Source organism: Melopsittacus undulatus, chromosome 4 (genome assembly GCF_012275295.1).
Source record: "Melopsittacus undulatus isolate bMelUnd1 chromosome 4, bMelUnd1.mat.Z, whole genome shotgun sequence".
Lineage (NCBI taxonomy): Eukaryota > Metazoa > Chordata > Aves > Psittaciformes > Psittaculidae > Melopsittacus > Melopsittacus undulatus.
In genome coordinates, this window is record NC_047530.1 from 46,809,874 (window position 1) to 46,831,642 (window position 21,769).

A 21,769-nucleotide genomic window follows, 5' to 3' on the forward strand; every position below is an offset into this window, starting at 1 on the left:
GCAAAACAGTGTCTTTGGGAAAACAGTCCTTCAAACTGCATAGCTGAGGACATGAAGAAACAGCAAGGATGAACTACCTCACCTTCAACCTTGCTCTGCTTGCCAAACTACTGGTTGCAATGAAGATCTGGAGTAACATGTAGCTGGATAGCTGAGTTTCTCTGTGTCTGTGGTAGGAAGGAGCCACTTAACCTTTATTACTTTAGGTTAATAACTAAGAAGTGAATGCAGACACAGACTGAAAGATGTGCCCGGTGCAAATTCTAAACTGGGGTAACGGATGAAGTGAAGGTTTTATTTTCAAATCAACATGACAAGCTTTTAAGAGCACCATCTTCCAGCAGTTTGAGCCAGACACCAGGTATTTAACATTTAAAATTTTTACTTGTTTCTAGCACAGACAGTACACAAGTTGGCAGAGCCTCTAATTAAAACCAAGATCTTTAGGTCTTAGATCAATGGTAACAATCGTGCAACAAAAGTCAGAGAGGACTGTGGATTTTGTCAACAGGGCAGAAAACTAGTGTTGTCTTTACTGATGTTTGACTTAAGCGTGCCAATACCTGCTTTAATCAACATGAACATTAATAGTTCTGCAGTAAAGAACATTACATGCATCTCCCTTCTTAAATAACATTTTCCTAGCATGCACTAGGAAGGGGAGTAATAACTATAGAGGAATCTTGATTAGACAAATCCAGAGTCATCCTGCAAAAAACACAGCTATGTACAGTCGTTCCTACTAAGTGAAGGAACAGGTTGAACACATAATAGGCAGCTTTCCTGATAGTAAAGCACCTCATCTCTCCTTTTCCTCTTATGTTGCCATTAAGTTCACAGATTTCTAATCTCCCAGGAGAAATCCACAATCCATTCAACTCAAGACTTACACACCAACTGAGAAGCCACGTAAGTATCATTGAGGCAACATGTCCTGAATTATATTTCAATTGGATATTCTTTATTCTGGGTCCCCTGTTCCATATCCAACAACTGTGCTGGGTTACTCAAAGAGAAGGTCCTCATCCTTCTCTTCTACTAACAGATTGGCTGGTTCAGACTCCCCACCATCAGCCCTTCGCAGCGCCCGTTCTTTCTCAGATTTTTCTTTCAATACTTTCTTCTTCTCCTGGATCTTCTTCAACCTGTGAAGAGGAACGTGGTTTATCTGTGAAACAAACACATTTTCATAAAACAGGCTAGCAGCAAGGATGCCATAAAACTTGCATATGGTAAAGGTGCATGGAGATGTTCTCTAGGAACCCAAAGTCCTATAACAAGTGGCAAAAGGCTTTTATCTCTAGCTGCTGCCATTGAAAAATTTCATCCAAACTATAAATTATATTCTTCTGCTTAAACACTGCATTATATGTTCTGCTTGTCTTTAATGAAGTTACTTCTCCTTTAATTCATTCCAGGTTTGACATTTTTGTTTCAAGCAGCCCAAAACACTCACCTCTATGGCAGAGGTGTCCTTAAAGCAGAACACCTCAGCTCAGTATACTATATCAGCATTCCCTCTGAAAAAAATGCAATGACCTCTGTGTACAACCTAGTGGTAGGGATTCATCTGTAAACTGTCATGTATCTCCAAGTTCCCAGCTACGGAAACTCAATGTGCAGGAAAAACCAGGTCATGTTTAACAGTGCTTACTGCCAGGTTAATAGTTCTCTTAAGACCCTTCTTGAGGAATGGTCTATTTGAGAAAGAGGCCAGTCTTATCTTGGTTTGGACATTTACCTGTAGAATTCCTCTCGTTCTCGTTCATCCAGCTCTGTGATGATATAAGAAAGAGTACGCTCGATCCTGGGAATAATCACTAAAAATATATAAACAAGGAAGTTGTTTGACTGCTGTTACATTAGCCAGGAAGTTACCTAATGTTGTCCACAGATGGTTGTTGAAGATGAATCTAGTAATTCTTTTGGCTAGAGGAAATTTACATGTCTTTCATGGAAAGGCATGCTCTTTCATTATAGACAAGTACACAAAATTGTTTTCTTCAGTAAGCCCAGGAGTAAACTAGGACTTTGAACATCACAGAATCTCCCATAGCATGTCCTTTTGAATGATGCAATGGAATCACTAAGCACTGATCCCTGATTGCTTGTAAGGTCCTTATTCCCCATGAACTGCAAAAAAACCAAAACCAAAACAAACAAAAAAATCCCAACAAATAAAAAAATATCCTGCAAGAGATGGCCAAAATCTGAATTAAAATTATGTTCTTCCATCACATTCTTTCAGAAACTTCTGCTCAATGTAGTGCTTTATTCACAGAGTTATGATCTTGGTTTAAAAAAGCCATAGTGAAAACAAGTATTCAAAGGTAACACAATCATGAGGGAAGAGGTAAGACATTTAACAAAGCTTTAACACCCAACCGGGTGAGCTGTGTGTTAGAATCACTTTTTGAAAGGAGAAAGCTGTTATCAGCACTACCAAAGTTATCTTGAAGGCTGCAGAGGAAACCTCTTCTACAGTTAAATTTGATGAGCTGCAGATAAGGCCTTGCACCATCAAGGGAACAAGTCTATGGGAAACAAGACTAAAAAGGGGCAGTTCAGATTCATGTACTGAAATAAGTTATTGCATACATGCAAAGATGCATGCATACAGGTCATACGTTAAGTATGACCTATCAACAACTTAGGAACTTGAAATAATCAAAGCACCCTGAATACTGGAGCAAAAGGAATCACATCAATACTGTACATAGGCTGTATTTAAAAAATTGCAAAAAACAAATTTACAAACAAGAAATAAGGAATTCAGATGAAAGAAAAATACCAGAGTATTTACATTAGGACTTTTCCATTTCCTCTAACAAACACAAACCTGAAGAGATTCCCAAGCTTTCTCTCAATGCCCGGTCTGCGATACCATCCAAAACCAATCAAATAAGTTACCAGCTCTTCACTGTACACCATCACTACAGTTTTAAAAGCTATTATGCTAGCTCTTAGAACATCTGAACACATAAAAGCATCCTTTCTTTTGTTTCTATACAACAGACTTGACCAAGTGAGTCACTAGCGAAGACTCCACAGTGTTTGTGAAATCTCTGCTTTGTAGGTTCACACAGCTTCCTGATTACTTTCTCATATTTGCATATTCATTTATCAATATGTACTCCAGTCCATTCTACCAGGCTTTTCATTTTTGTTCTTATTTGCAATATGCTTCATATCTAATGATTTCTGAAAAGTTTTTGAACTGGATAGAAATCTTACAAACAAGAAAGCAGTCAAAACAAGAGGTACTTCCATGATGACTCTGTTCCTCATCTTGCATGGAGGCAGAAAAATAATACACATCTCAAAAGGAAAAATACTCACCGTGTTCAATTGCATTCACACGTCTGTTTGTTATTTTAATGGCATCATCCAAAGTAAGGAAGGATGTCTATGGAAGACAAAACAAATTCCGCATTTCCATCAATTCTATACACAAAACAAAATAGCACTCGAAAGCTGAAGCCAAGTCTGTAACACAGCTTTACATACAGACTCAATTTTTGATAGAAGCAGAATTTTTTTCTACTTACGTCAGAAGCACACTGAATACTGCACATATGAGGAGTTACAAATACCAACTCCCCAAAAGTTTCTTTGTACAGCATTAAGCCTAAAGGAGTATAGTACAGTTCAAAGTACTGACACTACTTCCATTTTGGAACAGTGAGAAACCAGTAATCCCCTTCCTTTTTTTTTAACTCCCACCAACCTGTAAGGAGGCCAGTTCCACAAGCAGCTCCACAGCTTTGGCATAGTTCCTCTTCAGCTTAGCCAGCTGTTCTCCACCTCTGGCCAAGCCAGTCAATTCATAGCCTGAGGAAAACAAATATCAAATATCAAAATATCAAATAATACTTGTTACTATTGTTACTATGTTTTCTTACTAGATAAAAATTAGTGCCTTATGAACTGCAGTGATACAGATAGCTCAGCAAGTGTGACAAGCTAAAGCCCTTGTCTTTATAGTGGTTTATGTTACTACAGATCACTCTTGTGCATGTCTACAGTAAGACCTACCAGTCTCAAAACCTGATAGTTCAAGACGAGCCTTCTTCCTCACCTGAAAAAACTCACTCATTTAGGAAATTAAAATCCACTATAGTCTTTTAATAATGTCTCCATGTCACAGGAACAGAGCAAAATATCAGTAAGCAGAAGTAAGTACACCTATGCCTATGATGTAAACTGACTTACCAGCAGGACATGACAAGTACTTTTGTGTTAGCATACAATAGCTGTAAGTACATGTAAGGTAGAAAACAATTGTTTTGTACTTACTGTCTCCTCCTTCCTGGTAGTGCTCAAAAACTGGCAGGGTTACACCTGATAAAAGTGAACAAGAATTTGTGTAAGAGACAGTTATAGACAGGGTTATAGATTTATTAAGCGTAACTCACTTTTACCTGATTTGCTTTTAATGCATTATGTGAGTGCAGAATCTTTTCCAAAATCTTCCTATATAGCTAGGAATGATAAAGGCATGCTGGTTCTGACATCTTAAGATGGATTTGTAATTGTGTCTACATCTCTGTGATATCAGTACATGAAAAATTCAGAGAAGCATTCAGGTTTATTCAGTGTTTAGTTTTGTGTTTCTCTTTAGAAATGTATTCCCTATGCTTAATGAATATTTCAAGCATTCAGTCCTGATTTAGCTTTCTTTTCTTCTTCTCAATTATTGATATTTAATTTCCTGAAACTTATTTAATTTTTGATTCTTAGATTCTTAACTCCTGATCTATTTTTCTTTAAAGCTGTATGGAAATCATGCTTTGTCTGAAGATTGAGGAATTGGACTGCAGCTTACACACCCATTTAATTTTATGAGGGGAAAAAAATAAAAATATCCTGTTTGTGAAAAAAAAACAGCAAAAAAACAGGTGTTCCCCATTAGATGATTATAAGAAAGAAAGAAGAAGAGAAGGTGATAGGATACATTCCTGCATATTTCACAGTCTCCTCCCACAACTCCCTTAAGAGTCAAAATACTCATTGTCTGAGAGAGTCACCTGCTACATTGTCTTTTTTAGCTCTGATCTTGGCTTGAGCTTTGTTCACATTTTGGATCACAGTGGTACTGTAAGGAAGAAAAAACATATCTTAATCAGGAAAATGGTTCATTAAGTCATCACTATATACAAGAGGAAGTAGTTATCAAACAGCTGTAAACATCTGGAAATTGTCCTCAGCAAAGTTCTCTATGCAATTCATTGCACAGACTTTGAAGCTAATGCAGAAGCTTTGAAAGAAACAGGTTTCCAGCAATGTTTGTAAATGTAAAAAACAGTTTGTTCAAATGTAACTTTAGAAATGTCTTAGAGAAGTATACAAAACATAACTAAAAATTAGCCAGTTTTCTGGCAAATTACTTTTAAATATTTTAGTAACATTGAGTCTAATTCACCTGTGAGACCAAGGCCACAACATTTTGTTTGCTTGAGTTTGTATGTTCTTGTTCTTTCAGAACATCTATGAGTTTGTTTATCCACTATTAACATATTAACAAACTTAAGCTTCTACAACCATTCATCATGAAGAATTCTAAATTATCTTAAGATCTTCCAAGAACAGGTCACTGTAGCTAAATCTTCTACTAAAGTACAGTTTGCTTACAGGGTGGAATCTGACTATTGTTTACAGCTAAACACTGTGACTGGTTAGGACAGGAAACAGCACCATATTCAAGTGAAAGGGCAAAAAGACTTCTCCAGTAGCACACAGATTACAGCTGCGTCTGATCATTTAATTCTTCCCCATTAACCAGTAGTACCATCAGCTGAATCATTAACACTTCCCCAACTTTATTCCACAAGATCTTCACATACTTGAATGAATCACACAAACACTGTAGTTAAAACTGTGATTTATTAAAATACAATTTAAAAACACCCTCCTGGAAGAAAAATATTTGTTTCCCCTCTCAGATACAGCCCTCACTAGGCCTAGTGAGACAAGAGGGCAATTAAGAGGAGGTTAGAACACTGAGTAAAATTACTTTATGACTTACTGGGAGAAAATAACACACATCATTACATCCGGCCTTCAATTTCACAAGAAAAATCAAAATAATAAATAGTTCAATACTCTACTACAGATCCTTGTTTCCCTACATTTTAGATTCCAAGCTGCAAAAAGCAACACCTCAAAGATTTGTAAGTAAATTCTGTTATTCTACTTTGTTTAGCTTCCAAATGGAGTATGCATTTTCATCATATGTTATCTCTCTCCTGCAGTGACATCTCCCATGTTTACCTAACAGAATTCAGTTCATCCTGTCCTATCCTTTTCTTTTCAAAGTGAATTTAAGAATTTTCCCATGGGTTGGACACCTACAAGATCAGCAATCCTCACCTGAAATCTCCTGCTGTAAACTTCGCCTCAGCAAGTGAAAAGGCAGCTTCTCGCATCACCTCACCCATCAGCATCTTAGTCTGTTAAAAAAAAAGTGCAGCAAATACAAGGCAAACCACCATTCCTTTACCAGGATAAATAATTAACAGCGTAAAGAAGAATAAGGAATTTGAGTAAGAAATTCCTGTTAGTAGAACAGGAATGCACACATGACAGAACAGACAAGTTCCAAATAAACTGTGTCAAACAGAGAAAAATTCTCATGTACCTACCTCAATAATTTTCTTAAGGATCTGCCTAAATCGAAGTGTCAAAGCATCAGATTTTTTCTTCAGGAGATTACGACCAGTCTGAGCTCCTTTCAAACGAGCTTTCATGATGGTCTGAGCCCTGTTAAACAAGAATAAATACACATGTCCTGCATCATCTGAAGGGATTAGGAAAAAACTTCCACAAAGTTTGCTCACATGGATATAGGTAAAATTATGAAGCAACCAAGAAATATCAATACAGTAAAACCAGGATGGCCACTTCAAGATAGAATTTAATATTCCCATCTAAAATCAAGACTTTATTGTATTTATCTCCATCAGCAATGAAAATTGGACTCCATCAAAGATCATGGAAAATTGACAAGTCATTTTTCAGTGCTTCCACAACAGGAGAATAGTTCTCATTTTTTGATGACTTACAAGTACCAGAAATTCAACTACCCACTGTCAGTGTGACAGTGGTGTTGCTTTTTAGCTCTTTTACTGCTATGTCATCTTCTCAAAATCAGAAAACAGCAAATTCTTCATCTATGGGATCACAGCTATTGATGCTGTGTTCGGATTTCACAATGCAGCATGGTACAGCAGCCGTACATTCTGGTTTAAAGTCAGAAAGCACAAAGATTGCATAGCTTAAGGTGCCACACAGGAGATGTACAAGCTATTTAAGACCATCAGAAGTAGCATCAGTTGAAGAGGTCATTAGTAAGCTAGTTGTAATGTTGTATATCCTCTACTTCCAATAGCATACTTACGAGTTTCTTGTACAGAATTAGGATCTGAAGAAGAATCCAAACCATGTTTCCCTCTCTACTGTGGAGTGTATTTTAATTTGAAGAATCTTTTTGCTTTAAGTTAAGTAGAATAGTGGGAACTAAACAACAAGAAGCACAAGGTGTGCAGACTTAAGCTATCCCTTTGTCCATACAGCCACTGCACACGACGGACAATACTCAAGTCACCTCTATGTGAAGAGAAGCCCTATAAGCTTCCTCTCTGACCTTGAAGAAGTAAATATAATTAAGATTCTACCTACAGAATGGAATCCATTACTTTCCACATTTACCAGCCTGTGATGAGAATAGCTCCCTTAGTATCTACCAAACACTTATAACTGAAAAGCACAAATACTTTCTAAAGGTTTACCATTTAAAAAACACCACAAAGTCAAGAGTAAAAAGGCAGCTTTGCCTCCACAACAGGCAGGTCCCTGTCACCACCTTGAAGTAACTTGTTCACTCTGTTCACCACCTGCCAGAGACTGGCTGACTTTCTAGTTCAAGCAAGATTTTACAGGCTCTGAGAGTGAACAAAGTCTTGTTTTCTGTTAAGGACATTGAACGGCTTCTGTAATTGCTGACATCCAGCACAGAAGAGGCCCATGCCTGCAAGCCAATTCATTAAGATTAAAAAAACCCCAAACAACACACAAAAAAAAACCCACAAAACAAGAATTCTGTGAAATTCTGTCCTGTCAGTTAAAAAAAATAACTGTTATGGAGGCAGACCATCCTTATTTTATCATCCTTACATTCCTATCAAAACATCAGCCACACTATTGGTCTACTACATCATCTGAAACAAAGCTTATAAATATTAAGCCTTTGTACATCACTGTGTTCTTGCCACAGTGACATATCATCCCACAAAACCAGATACCTTTTAAAAGTGATCTGCTTCCTCCCTGGACATGTAAACTGAATGGAAAAAGCACTACCAAAAGAGCAGGAGTCAGATCAGATTAGTATATGTATGTGATTTATTTCTGAACTAAATTTCCAAGCAGAACCTTTACCATGTAATGTGTTAATATTTCCATATAAACTCTTATTTCATATGTCCTGCGTGCATACATGGGGGAATAATTATTATTTTACATTCAATTATTTCTGTCCTGCAAGGCACCTTTTTATGAAGGCTACACGCAGGCATCAACCCAGTTTTATGCAAGAAGATCTGAAACAGCCTGTCACCTTAAGGCAAAGTCTTTCTATCTTGGAGGGTTCTGAAAAGAAACTGAATAGCATCAAAACAGGAATTTTATAAGTAGGTCTGTTTCACTTGTTTGTGTTCATTCCAACTTTTGTGGCCTTGAAGCCTTGACAGGAGACATCTGACTGCATGACAAATAGTTTGCTGTTAGGAGCTGGAAAATTACTTCTCTATCCACTGCCCATTACACATTTTACTTCCTTCTTCTCTTTTAACACTTTATGGCCAACTTTATGTACAGCAGTATTGTCTAATAAAAAGCTATGGTTCGATTTGCGCAATTTTTTCCTTATACATATATTATACAAATTCTTCCTTTAAAAATAAAGGTTTTTGTAATTGCATCATTTCAAATAGCCCCAACACCACCACCACTGGAAGCTGCTTGTGTCCTACCACTGTACCCTGCCATGGCGCTCTGACGACTGACCGAGCACACCTACCTGCGGCCTTTGCACAACACCCAGACACGGAGGGAGACCCCCTCGGGGGCGGCGAGGACAGACCAGCACCCAGCGATGGATTCCCAGCGCTGGGCCCCAGCTGGGACAAGGAGCCCCCAGGGCCGCCCCGAGCAGTCCCACAGCAGCGCTGTGCCCGAGGACCCGCACCGGGACCCTCACCCCCTCAGCCCACCCTCCCGGCGGACACTCACATCCGGGACGGGAAGATCTCGATGCGGTCCTTGCCCGACATGGTGGCAGCGTGGGACGGCGGGGCCCGCTCCCGGTGTCACCGGTGTCACCGCCGCCACCGCCGTCACGTGACGCGGCACCGCTGGCTCCGCCCCCGCGCGGCAGATGGAGCACCCGGATGCCGGAGCAGTTTCCCCCTCGCCCCGCCCACAAGTTGCTTGCCGGTCACGTGCCCCCGGGGAGGGGCAGGAAGAGGCGCAATTGGCTCCCGGGCCTGTCTGTGGCACCCGGAGGTCTCCGACTTTGCCTGCGCCGCTCTCAGCGGCCGGCCCTTGGGGGGCGCTCTAGCACAGGGCCGCTCTTTGCCTTGCCTTTGAGACTCTATGGTCGCTGGGAGCAGCAGTGCTGGCCTATCGCGTGCGGAGGCGCGGGAGCAGGGTGGGCTGACGCTTGCGCAGTGAGGCAGTGGTGGCAGTGGCCAAGTGCACGCTGAGGCAGGAGCGGAATCAGCGTGAGACCCCGGGCCGCGAGCGCAGAGCGGGACCTCTAGGCCTTTACCAGGTAGTGGCTGCGCTCCCGCTGTCCCATAGCGCCGGGCCGGGCCGGGCCGGGCCTCGCCGGCCTGATCCCGCTTAGCCTCGCCTCCGTTCGGCAGGGCCCGCGGTGTCAGGGGCACTCGGCGCTGGGCCCCAGCGCTTGGGCCCGGGCGGGGCGGGAGGGAGGTTTCCAGCTGGCGTGACCGCCCTGCCGGGAGGTTGAGGGGATAGTCGGCGCTCTCGCTATGGGAGAGGTAGGCTGTTCCCGGCCCGCCAGCGGCTGTGGGCTGCCCTGGGGACCGGCGCGCCGCTCTGCACCCGTGGCTGGGCATTGCCTGTGTCAGCGGCGTCCCAGTGGCCGGGAATATGAATCGCTGGTCAGAAGTTCCTCCATGTTCGTCAGTTTCCGCAGGGACCAGTGCAGCAGCGGGGATGTAAACCTTTGCTGAGGCGTTTTAGCGTCTTGGAAAGAGGATTTCCAGCACGGCGCTGTGGGCACCATGTGTTGCTCCCGAGAGTCTTCCACAGAAAGACAAAAAACTGTGTGTGTGAAGAGAGGAGTAAAATGTTGTGTGTAAGGAACGGTGGTTGTCCATTCACACTTGTTGTCTCTGTGGCTTGTTGCTTTGCAGACTATCTCGTAAGTAGACAGGTAGGATTGAGCTGAACTGTATGAAGTGGACTAGAAAAACTTTTTAACAGTAAAAGTTTTTATTTTTAACCTTAGGAGTTCTTTGTTCAGCTTCAAGTTACATGAAACTTTAGAGGACTTTTTATAATCCTTTACCAGCTGGTATTACTCTTCTCTGAAAGGTAAGAATGGAAATAAGGGTGGACACAGTCTTTAGAATTGCGTGCATAGCACTTGGCATTACCATCTTACTCTTTTTCAGTTATTTTATATCTAGAAAGCATTAGGAGTGCTGTTAAAAGCAAGAATAAAACTTCAAGCTGGTGCATAAAACAAGTCTGCTGAAGGAGTGACACATTTGACTTGGCATCTGAGACTCCTGCTTCAGTAGGAAACTGTAGGAAACTTCTAGGCACAGACAAAAGGAATCAGTCTAACCTGGTTAGCAGTGACGAGTATCTGGATCCATCATCAGGAAAATTAAGCTATTTAAGCATTTATTCCTATCACTGTGATTATGAAGCATCTGTTTTGTACTTTTAAAATGTATATGAATTAATCATGTTTTGGTTTTCAGGTGTGGTTTTTTCTTCCTGACTAGCAATATGTTGGGGGGTGCCTTTTTATTTTTCAGTGCTTCAGACATTTCAGGACAGATATGTCTTCTGTTCTGATTATTGCCTTTGCTTCTTTGCTGACAGATAGCCTCTGGAGCAGGTCTTGCAGGATTGTTCTAAAAAATCTTGTGTTGAATTTAGAAAGTCATCTTTAGAGTCTGCTCCTTCTCAGTACTACAGAAGCTTCACTCTACCTCATTATTTTCTCTGCCTCTTGCATGCTCTCCTATTAAAGCATCCTAGAATGGTCTGTGTTGGAAGGGACCTTAAGATTATCTAGTTCCAAACCCCTGCCACAGGCAGGGACACCTTCCACTACATCAGGATGCTCAAACCCCATCCAGCTTGGCTGTGAACACTACCAGTGATGGGGCACCCATGGCTACCAAATAAGTTTGGGAGCACTGCAGGCTTCTTCTCTTCCATGTTCTCTTGTTGTTAGAATCTGATTTAAAAATTTGCACAGCCTCGTGAATTTAATGAATGCAAGATACGCAGTGCCACCTTTTCACCACTTGAAGCCTCTGTGCTACAGCGTGCTATGTGTAGGTAGTACAACAGTTGAAGTCGATAAACTCTGGGTAGCAAGTTCTACTTCCAGTGCAAAAAAATAGCATCTTACCAAATGTTCATAGTAATATTAAAATAGTAGTTAATTTATTGTTTATGAAGTTCAGTAAAGCAAAGTGCAAGGTCCTGCATCTGGGTTGGGTCCATCCCTGGCACAGCTACAGGCTGGATGGAGAAGTTATTCAAAGCCAGCCCTGTGGAGAAGGACTTAGGGATGTTGGTTGACAGGAAGCTGAACATGAGCCAGCTTCAGTGTGTGCTCCCAGTCCAGAAAACCAACCATATCCTGGGGTGCATCAAAAGGAGCATGACCAGCAGGTCAAGGGAGGTGACTCTGCCCCTCTGCTCCTGTGAGACCTCACTGGGAGTATTGTGTACAGTTCTGGTGTCCTCAACATAAAATGGACATGGAACTGTTGGAACAAGTCCAGAGGAGGCCACAAGGATGATGGGGGGCCTGGAGCACCTCCCGTATGAAGACAGGCTGAGAAAGTTGGGGATGTTCAGCCTGGAGAAGAGAGGGTTGCATGGAGACCTCATAGCAGCCTTCCAGTATCTGAAGGAGGCCTAATGCCAGAGAGGGACTCTTCAATAGGGACTGTAGCAATAGGACAAGGGGTAATGGGTTTAAACAGGGGAAGTTCGAGTTAGATATAAGAGAGAAGCTTCTTACTATGAGGGTAGTGAGGCACTGGAACAGGTTGCCCAAAGAAGTGGTGAATGCTCCATCCCTGGCAGTGTCCAAGGCCAGGCTGGACAGGGCCTTGGACAGCATGGTCTAGTGTGAGGCATCCCTGCCCATAGCAGCAGGTTTGGAACTGGATAATCTTAAGGTCCTTTCCAACCCAAACCATTTTATGATTAATGTCTGTTAAAACCAAAGTTTGAATTGCACAAGCCTGATTGTAATTTGCAATATTTTATGCCAGTGTTCCTCTCTGTCCTTACCATGCTGATTTTTTTTACCATGTTTGTAGGAAAAGGCGATGTTGTACTGTGAAATAAAATCTTTGTTTCTTCTCAAATTCCAGAATGCCGGGACTAAGCTGTAGATTCTACCAACATAAATTTCCAGAGGTGGAAGATGTAGTGATGGTCAATGTTCGGTCCATTGCTGAAATGGGAGCCTACGTCAGCCTGCTGGAGTACAACAACATTGAGGGCATGATCCTTCTCAGTGAGCTTTCCAGAAGACGCATTCGTTCCATAAACAAACTCATCCGCATCGGAAGGAATGAATGTGTCGTGGTCATAAGAGTTGACAAAGAGAAAGGTATTTGGGGGTATTTTGGGCAGTATCAAAATTGAATTAATAGGGAAAAGTGCAGATAAACTAGGCAGCTTAGGTGATCTTTGGTTTTGTGAGGGATTCTGGTTTTTAAGGTGCTTAAGCAAAATGGATCATCATTGTGCAATCTGATCGTTCTTCCATTTCTCTGTATCCCTTGGTAATTGGGTTAATGAAGGTCAGTTGTATCAATAAAGATTTGCCTGTGTGTGTCCTCACCAGCTCAATGTTTGATCAACAAACCATAGTTGAGTGGGAATTTTTTGTAATATCTATGTAGATTTTCTAAGTCTTAACTGAAGAGAGGGATTATCTGATACAGAGATGAAAATCTAATTTCATCTAAAATAGGTGAAAATCACAGTCCATCCTATTCATTCACAAGTCTTTAATCTTGGCTATAAATGCATTGATGACATATATGTAATTGTACCACATGAATTGTGTAGGTTACAAATTGCGATTGCACGGGCAACTGTGTCATTGTCTGTCTTCTGAATGCTTGAATCTTTAAAGGTTTTTTTAATATGTTTTCTATTTAGAACTTTTTGGATTTTGCTAATACTGTTCAATGAAGTCTTTAAAACTATAACAACGTCTAAAGAAATAATAAAAATGAACACTGAGCACATCTAGAAACTTGACTGTTGGTATGATGTTTCTCAACTGATATGCTTTTCTAGAATATTTCAGAAACTGCAGTTAACTCTGAGATTAAGTGATGGCAGGATAAAAAAAAACAAAGAGCAAAGAAAGACAAAGTTTTTTCAGATCTGAAGTGAAGGAAGTTTCTCAGCATCTCTAGTGAAAGAATAATTCCTCTTACAAGTTAATCTAGTTCTTATATTAGCAGAAAAACACATCTGGAATTCATATAGTAGTCTTGTGGGAGCTTGTAGTTTGTGAGAAGTGGGTGGAGGCCTTTTCAAATTTGCTAAGAGATGCTTCAGTGAACTTAATATCCTAATTTGGATCATAATTTGATCAAACTAAGGCTTCATTTTGTTACTTTCTGTAGCAACATAAAGAGATAAGGTAGGGAAGGGACAAATCCTGAGCCAGAGTGTTTGTCCTTTAATGCATTTTTCTTGAAGCAGTTAAACTTAGTTTGCACAATGCCTGACACTTTTAAAATGGTTTTCCCCAATAGGTTATATTGACTTATCAAAAAGAAGAGTTTCTCCAGAGGAGGCAATCAAATGTGAAGACAAATTCACAAAATCAAAGACTGTAAGTTGCTTTGCTATATTCAGGCACTGTGTATTTCCAGCTTCTTTCCTGAGCAGTCAAAATGCACAGATGTAAGATGAGATGAAAATAAAAGTATTGTTCTCATGTGTTGGGCATACTCTTATTTTCGTTTACCCATGCAAATGTATTTAACCAGTTCATCTCTCCATGAGTGCTCTGGTAAACTGCTGCTTCATTAATGAATAGGTCAAGTAAGACAGTAGTTAAAAATTTGTGATGTAAAGGATGTATTTAAATAATCAGAAATCCAAAGTATATGCTGGTTTAGCATAGAGGGACATCTTTTAGTGAAAAGTCATGCAGGTAGCTAGAAGTACTGATTGCCACCTTTACTAGTGTCTTACACTTCCAAGTAGAAGTCTTGTCATTTAAATTCTACTTTTCATTCTAAATTTTTGCCTGGTTTTGGTATTTGTTTTGTTTTTTTTAACATTCCTTTTGTGTTCCAGGTTTACAGCATTCTTCGCCATGTTGCTGAAGTCTTAGAATACACTAAGGATGAGCAGCTTGAGAGTCTGTTCCAGAGAACTGCCTGGGTATTTGATGACAAGTACAAAAGACCAGGATACGGTGCTTATGATGCATTCAAGCATGCAGTCTCGTAAGGATATCTATTCTACTTCTGGGGGCTTATTTCAAATTGCAGATAAATATTTCTTGGAATAGATTCATCATTTTGCTTTTGAGGTTTGTTTTTGTGGTGTTGTTTGTGGTTTGGTTTGTTGTTTGTTTGGGTTTGTTGTTTTTTTCTGGAGTCAGTATGTAAAACATAGTGGTCAAGTGACCTAGTAAATCATGACATCAATCTTCCAGTTGCTTAGTGTATAGGTTTTCTGTCTTACTGCTTTCTTCAAGTTCCCAGTGCTCTTGAGAAAGAAGGCTGAAAGTTGATTTGGTTTTATTAGTCTTTGAGTCCGCCACTTTGCATGTCAAGTTTTTTAAAAACAGTAAATGAATGTGTTGTGGTGAAACACTGAGGCATTGGTGAATAATATGTTTTAAGCATAAAAGAAATGTGATTACAAATACTGGAGCCATTTCAATTGCTACACATGAGTCTGTGGCATTTCTAGAAGAAGTAGCACTGAACTTGACTGGCTGTCAGAATATGGCTATTTTTAGTCCCAGGTAGATACTAACAAAAATATTTTGCTGTGTCTGAAGATATTTCAATGCAAGCTGTCACTCTTCCACTGCACAGGAAGAGTTACTTTTTTTTAAATGTGACAGGCTGGCTTGTTTACTTCTCTGCACTTCCAAACTTAAAGAATGGGATCATGAATTCAGAAATGGAATTATGGACATTATTATTATGATGAAATTGTGATGCTAACAGAATACACACTGAGATATGTGGCTTGTTTGTTTTTTTTTATGGAGTCTGATATTTTAGTTTGCTTTCAGAATTAACCCATTTAATTTCCCTCCAAAGATTCCTAGCATGCTAGGAGATCTAGTCTAGGTCACGTTTGCTAAGAAAGGCTGGAGCAGGTGATCCTTGAGATCCCTTCCAACCTGATATTCTACGAATCTATTGTGAAACTGGTGATCCAAAAATACATTTTTGCACTCTTCTACCCTTAATGGCACGTAAACCTGAGTGATGAATTGGAGTGAACACTAGATGGCAGTAGTAAATTTTTACGACCTCTCAAGACTTCAAGAAGCAGGACACTTGGTAGCATTTTGACAGGCTTGTGGGTTTGGGAAAGAGGCAGCTTGAACCTTCATTTAGACTGAATGTGTTCTGTTTTACAGAATAATAATTATTTGATAGCAAATTTACTGGTAAAAGGCAAATCTGGGCATGCTGCTGCAGAAGGAATTCCTGATCATTCTGTAACTGTTAAATACTTAGTTAAACACCTGCATAATAGAAGAACAAAACCTGTAGTTACACTGGCTGTTTAAGCTTCTCTCTAACTTGAAAAAATTCCTGAACACACATGATATTTGTTGCTCATCTGCTGTTCAGGTTGGAGCACAAACTTGTTTCCACCAGTAATGCCTTAAGATTTCTGACAATGGACTGCAACTTTTATTTGTTCTCATGCTCCTATACACAAGCTATATAATGCTCACAAAAGTAACTCGAAGATTTAACAGGATAGATTGTAAATGAAGAAGTAGAATTTACATGTTCAATAAATCACTTCTGCTATGCAGGTTCATATTTTGATGTGTAAAACCTGTCATATTTCTGGGTTCTCTTTGCTTATTTTTGGCCCTTCTGCTATCTATATTTGGTGTATAAAATCATGAAAGATAATGTTTTATTAGCAGCAGAGATCAAGCTCCAATATTGCCTCTGGTTTTTGGGGCATTTTGCCTGCTAGTAGAAGTATAGGTGGTCTGGTATTATTTTTCAGAGAACTGCAGCTTTTTTTTCTGAAAACACAAGAAAAGTTTTTGTGAGGAGCTCTGTGGTTATGTTTCAGATATAGTTTGGTTAAAATTAATACAGTAGTAGAAAATAGACCCCACTTCTCCAAACAGGAGCTACTAATTTATATTGGTAAGCAGCAGAGGCATTTGCCCCTTGCAATCTCTGGATTTTAAACTATTAGCTTGTGATTTAAAAAACCTTTATCCTTTCTTTAGCCACGAATTTAGGCAGCAGGTGAGTGTCTGTGATCCAGCAGGTTATTTTGCAGAATGGCAAAAATCTTGCATTTGAATGAAATGCTGAAACTGTTCAAAAACCTCAGATTTATAACAGATTCTTTTTCATGTGGTAGAGGTTTATCTTCACATTGGAGGGAACATAAATACAAGGCAACTAGGTATTTGTCTCATTCTGTGCATCGTATATAGATGTCATTCCTCTTGATTAAATAAAAAAACTAAAATATATCTTTCAGATCTCTTCTTCCAGGAACAGATTGAGTAAACTACTTACCTGCTTTGTTAAATGCTTCCAGTATAGAAGTAGTACCAAAAGTTAATGTTGTGTTGCATTCCACTTCAGTATGACTTCTGTAACCTTGCTTTGCTTGGCTCAGAGACCCTGCAATCCTGGATAGCCTAGATCTGACAGATGAAGAGAGACGTGTATTGATTGACAATATTAACAGACGTCTGACACCTCAAGCAGTCAAAATCCGAGCTGGTGAGTTTTTTTCCAGATGTTAATTGAACACATATTGATCCTTAAGCCAAACCACATAGTGGTTTGTAATGCTGATATTTGAGTGGAACTGCTCAGAATTAAGACATCTTAATCAAGGATTGCTTGCAAAATGTCCGTGTTCTGTCCCAAAGTGCAAGGTGGTTTGACTTTATTTCCCCCCCCCCCCCTTAACTGCAGATTCTTTGGTAGACAAAGTAGTTGTCCTGATATATAATACAGTTTATCATCTTGCACTGGCACACAATGAATTTAGATGTTTTATAGTTATTACTGCATCCACAATATTCTTTTTCATTATTCAAAGTCTTAAATTTGTTGATCTTCTAACAGAATGATTGATTTCTGTCAGCATGGCTACGACATCTGTCATAGCCACTTGTCCATGAACATGTGAAAATAGTCTACACAGTGATCTATGTGTAGCTTAGTCTTGCACCATTGTTACATGTGTAAATAAATCTTTGTCTATAAACTAATCATGGTATTACAGATATGGCCAGCTTTAGCCTGTGCTTTAATTTCCAAACACCTACAAAATGATCTACGAAATGTATCTACAAAAAAAGTAAATAATATTACTAATTACTAATGTTTTAATTATATATTAATATAATTTACCTTAAAAAATTAAAAATCCAGTGCTCCTCATGTGCTGACCCTATGTCTCTGTTTTAATTGCTGACAGAATTATGTGAATTTGTGGATGTACTCTTTTTCAAGGTTAATTTTTCCTTATCTTTAATTTTTCTCTGGTATTTATTGCTTTTATATCTTCATCTCTCTATGTGAAATACATAATTATTCCAGATTAATTGATTGGGTGAGAGGTAAGTGAAGGTAGGCATATAATTCCATATCTTGGCTTTTCCAAGCACAATGTAAAATGTAGTATGTCAAAAAAATGTATGAAGTCTTTTCACCTCAACTTGCAAGTCAAGAAAGTGAAATACCTTTCTCAACTTTCGGAGCTACTGAGGCTCTCATTGTGAACAAACACTGGATGCTAAAAAGCTTTATCGAAGCTTATGTTAAAAAACTTTAAAGATTCTATAGCTTCTGATAACTTTTTATTATTAGTTTTACGTATTTATTAAGTTTTATTATTTGTATTCATCTGTCCTAGATATTGAGGTGGCCTGTTATGGTTATGAAGGCATAGATGCAGTAAAAGAAGCTTTGAGAGCAGGATTAAACTGTTCCACGGAGAATATGCCCATTAAGGTAAGTGTTTGTTTTAGCAGTGAAATCAAAAGCTGTTTTCCAGTGCCTTCGGGTACCAGTAGCATGCAGTTGCCATTGTCACAATCACATAGCTGAGACTGAGAAGCCATGTACTTGCTTCTTGATTCTTCTCTAGCAGGTCTGTAATGTACTTCCTATCAGCTATGTGCTGACAGTTGTTCCTGTGGCTGTGCTGTGACTTTCCAAGTTCAAGAAGCTATATTTATTCTGTTCGCAGAATCACAGAATCATTAAGGTTGAAAGGGACCTCTGAAGATCATGTAGTCTAAGCCCCTTGTCAATGTATTAGTTGAATTTATTCAAGCCTAGTATTTGCACTCTGCATACCTACTGTTCCCTAGTGCAGCCTTAGGTAGGGAGCAATAGATTTTATTTTCAGGTACAAGATTATGTAAGAAAAGAAGAAACATATGACAACTCTCATATGTTTGACTGTTGATAGAATGGCTGCCGCACCCTGGCCTAATTCTTCTTCCCCAACAATTTCAGGATACTGATTGTATTACTCAATAAGTGTTTTCAAAAAAACTTGAAAGAACTTCCTTCTTTGAAAATTATTTCTTATATTGGTTTCTTGTAACAAAAGGAAAAGTTTCCTTATTCAGTCATCTTTTTTTAAAAAAGTACTGGTTGCAATTGAAAAATTGTTATAGGCTGTTTTACTGACCTGCAAAGTGGATATTCTTTCCGCTTAACAATATTTGTCTAAATAAACACACCATGTAGAAATACCTGATGCTGATATTGGAAATCAGGCAGGCTGTACTGATTTCCTTGTCTGCTATTTCACTCCATGGTGTTTATGCTTCTAGAAAAGCTTTTCCAGTAGGAAAATGTTTTTTCTTCTGTGAATTGTACATTCAGAAAAGTGTTGCTTGCTTTCTTTTCGGTGTTTTTCTCTGGTTCTATTACTGAATTTGCACTATAATTCCTCTCTCCCAAATCCATACAATGTGATAGATTAATCTGATAGCCCCTCCTCGTTATGTGATGACCACTACAACACTGGAGAGAACTGAAGGACTGTCTGTTCTGAATCAAGCCATGGCTGTAATTAAAGAAAAAATTGAGGAGAAGAGAGGAGTGTTTAATGTGCAGATGGAGGTAAGAACACTTTACGTTCTAAGGTGTTATTTTTAGCGCTTTTGAAGTAGAGCAAGACCAGTACTGCTAGGAGAAATTTTAGCAGAAAGGTTTGAAAAACCCCTGAACTTTGTGTTCTTTAAATGAATGGCAAACAAAAAAAAATCTCATTTTCCTGGTTTTATTGTGTGACTTTAGTATATGTTTTACCTCTTGCTCCTTATGTAGAATCAGAGTCTACAGATATAAATGAGGTTTTCTTTATGAGAGTTTACCATGTGTTCTGGTTTGTTTTTGGTTTTTTTCAGCCTAAGGTGGTTACTGACACAGATGAGACTGAGCTTGCAAGACAGTTAGAAAGACTGGAGAGGGAAAATGCTGAAGTGGATGGAGATGATGATGCTGAGGAAATGGAAGCTAAAACTGAAGACTAAATGTTCTGGGATATTCAGAAGAGAGACCATATGACAAATTAGAGACCCTATTGCAAACACTCTGGACTTAATGTTTCCAGTATTGAAAACTTCAAATGCAAATACTTGAAGTGTTTTCTGTTTTAAAAAGACCAAAATGTAAAAGGCTAACTAACATGTGGTGCAGCAACTTACAGAAATTGAATCTTTTGAAAGGGAGGTGCCTAGTCAAATTCAAGACACAGATCTGGCCAAAAGGAGGTTCCCACCACATGCTTAACATTTTCGTACATCACAGTTCCTAACTGGTGACTACAGCTCAGTGCATCTGTTTCCTGGGAGCACCAAAACCAAGTGAGCTGAACAGTTCTGTACAGAATGTGTTTGAGCAAATATTCAATAAATCTGGGCTATGTAACTCCAATAATTATTTTTCCCCCCTCCTTTGTCACATGGCTTAGAGTGGTGTTAATGTAAAACCTGGAAGGGTATGACTAGCAGGTGATTCCCCTATAACAGTCAAAGGGCTTTCTTTTGTTTGCTTTAAATGAAGCCAGGAATGAGTGGAATGGAATGTTTCTCTTGCAAGTTTGTTGATGCAGACTTGTTTAAAAGAGCATTTCCTTTCTTTATCATCTGCAGTTAAGGACTGTGAACTTGAAATCTTTAAAAATAACTTGTTACCATTCCAATAAACATATCCGATAAATGAAAACTTACATAAAGTTGTACTTTTCTCCTATAGGTGAATACAGCAGGTGTTTTAATGAACTTGCTTATACTTCAAAAAAAGCTGTACTGCCCTGTAAGCTCACTGCTGAATGACCTTAATTTCTGCCCACCCGAAGTCTGCTTTACAGTGGGCTGAGCTATTTACTCTAGAAGCAACCTGTTTATCTTCTCTGAAGATGGGAAACAAGATGTGCTTTCCATGTTGGAGTATGAAACAAAATTAAAAATCCTGTTTCCTTGTCTGTGAGAACAGGCAGGTGGAAGGAGGTTGTTTTTGTAAACTAAAAAGGAACCTTTCCAATTGCCACATTTTTAAATACATCTTTTTTTATTGTGTTGCACATCTCCCATCCCATTTTTCTTAGTATTTTGTGCTGCTAAAGGAAAAATGCATGGAAAATGAAGCTTTGAGCCTTAACTAGTAATCCTTAATACTACCACAGTACAAACAGTATCATTGCTATATGGCATTGCCACAAAAGGCATTCATAAAGGGTATATGCATCGCAATTCATGCTTGATTATTAGGGTTGGCTACTGTCGTGGGTTAAGCTCAGCCAGCAATCCAGAATCATGCAGCTGTTAGCTCACCCTTCCCCCCCACAGTTCCCAGAGGGATGGGTAGAATTGAAAGAATGTAATTCCCATAGGTTGAGAGAAGAACAGTCCAGTAAATAAGGTATAACACAAACTACTGCTGCTACCACCAATAATAATAATGATAAGGGAAATAACAAGGAAAGAGAATACAACCACTCACCACCTGCTGACTCATACCCAGCCTGACCGGAGCAGTGATCTAGCCCTTCCAGGTAACTGCCCCCAGTTTATATACTGGGCATGATGTGCTGTGGTATGGAATACCTCTTTGGCTAGTTTGGGTCAGGTGTCCTGTCTCTGCTTCCTTGCAGCTTCGCCTCCTCTCTGGCAGAGCATGAGACTCAGAAAGTCCTTGGTCAGAGTAAACATTACTGAGCAGCAACTAAAAACATTGATGTTATCAGTGTT

The 21,769-nt window shown here is 39.4% G+C and overlaps 2 protein-coding genes across 3 annotated transcripts; one reads left to right on the top strand and one right to left on the bottom strand.

Annotated features, from left to right (window-relative positions):
• Positions 1–364: 364 nt before the first annotated feature.
• On the bottom strand, positions 365–9,440 carry ATP6V1D (ATPase H+ transporting V1 subunit D). Its single transcript, XM_005149263.3, has 9 exons — positions 9,289–9,440; positions 6,642–6,759; positions 6,370–6,449; positions 5,028–5,095; positions 4,297–4,341; positions 3,728–3,831; positions 3,340–3,406; positions 1,742–1,820; positions 365–1,145 (listed from the first exon to the last, which is right to left on the bottom strand). The coding sequence occupies exons 1-9, from the start codon at positions 9,327–9,329 to the stop codon at positions 1,004–1,006; spliced, it is 744 nt and encodes a 247-aa protein (XP_005149320.1). The 5' UTR covers positions 9,330–9,440; the 3' UTR covers positions 365–1,003.
• A 238-nt stretch (positions 9,441–9,678) lies between these two features.
• On the top strand, positions 9,679–20,748 carry EIF2S1 (eukaryotic translation initiation factor 2 subunit alpha). Of its 2 annotated transcripts, XM_031049138.2 has the most exons (9): positions 9,704–9,829; positions 10,532–10,617; positions 12,654–12,895; positions 14,061–14,140; positions 14,611–14,762; positions 17,164–17,270; positions 18,415–18,512; positions 19,494–19,637; positions 19,925–20,453. In XM_031049138.2, the coding sequence occupies exons 3-9, from the start codon at positions 12,655–12,657 to the stop codon at positions 20,048–20,050; spliced, it is 948 nt and encodes a 315-aa protein (XP_030904998.1). In that variant the 5' UTR covers positions 9,704–9,829; positions 10,532–10,617; position 12,654; the 3' UTR covers positions 20,051–20,453. The 2 variants fall into 2 exon arrangements, with proteins under 2 accessions (XP_005149319.1, XP_030904998.1); XM_005149262.4 differs by lacking the exon at positions 10,532–10,617 and having other exon boundaries at positions 9,679–9,829; positions 19,925–20,748.
• The last annotated feature ends 1,021 nt before the right edge of the window (positions 20,749–21,769 follow it).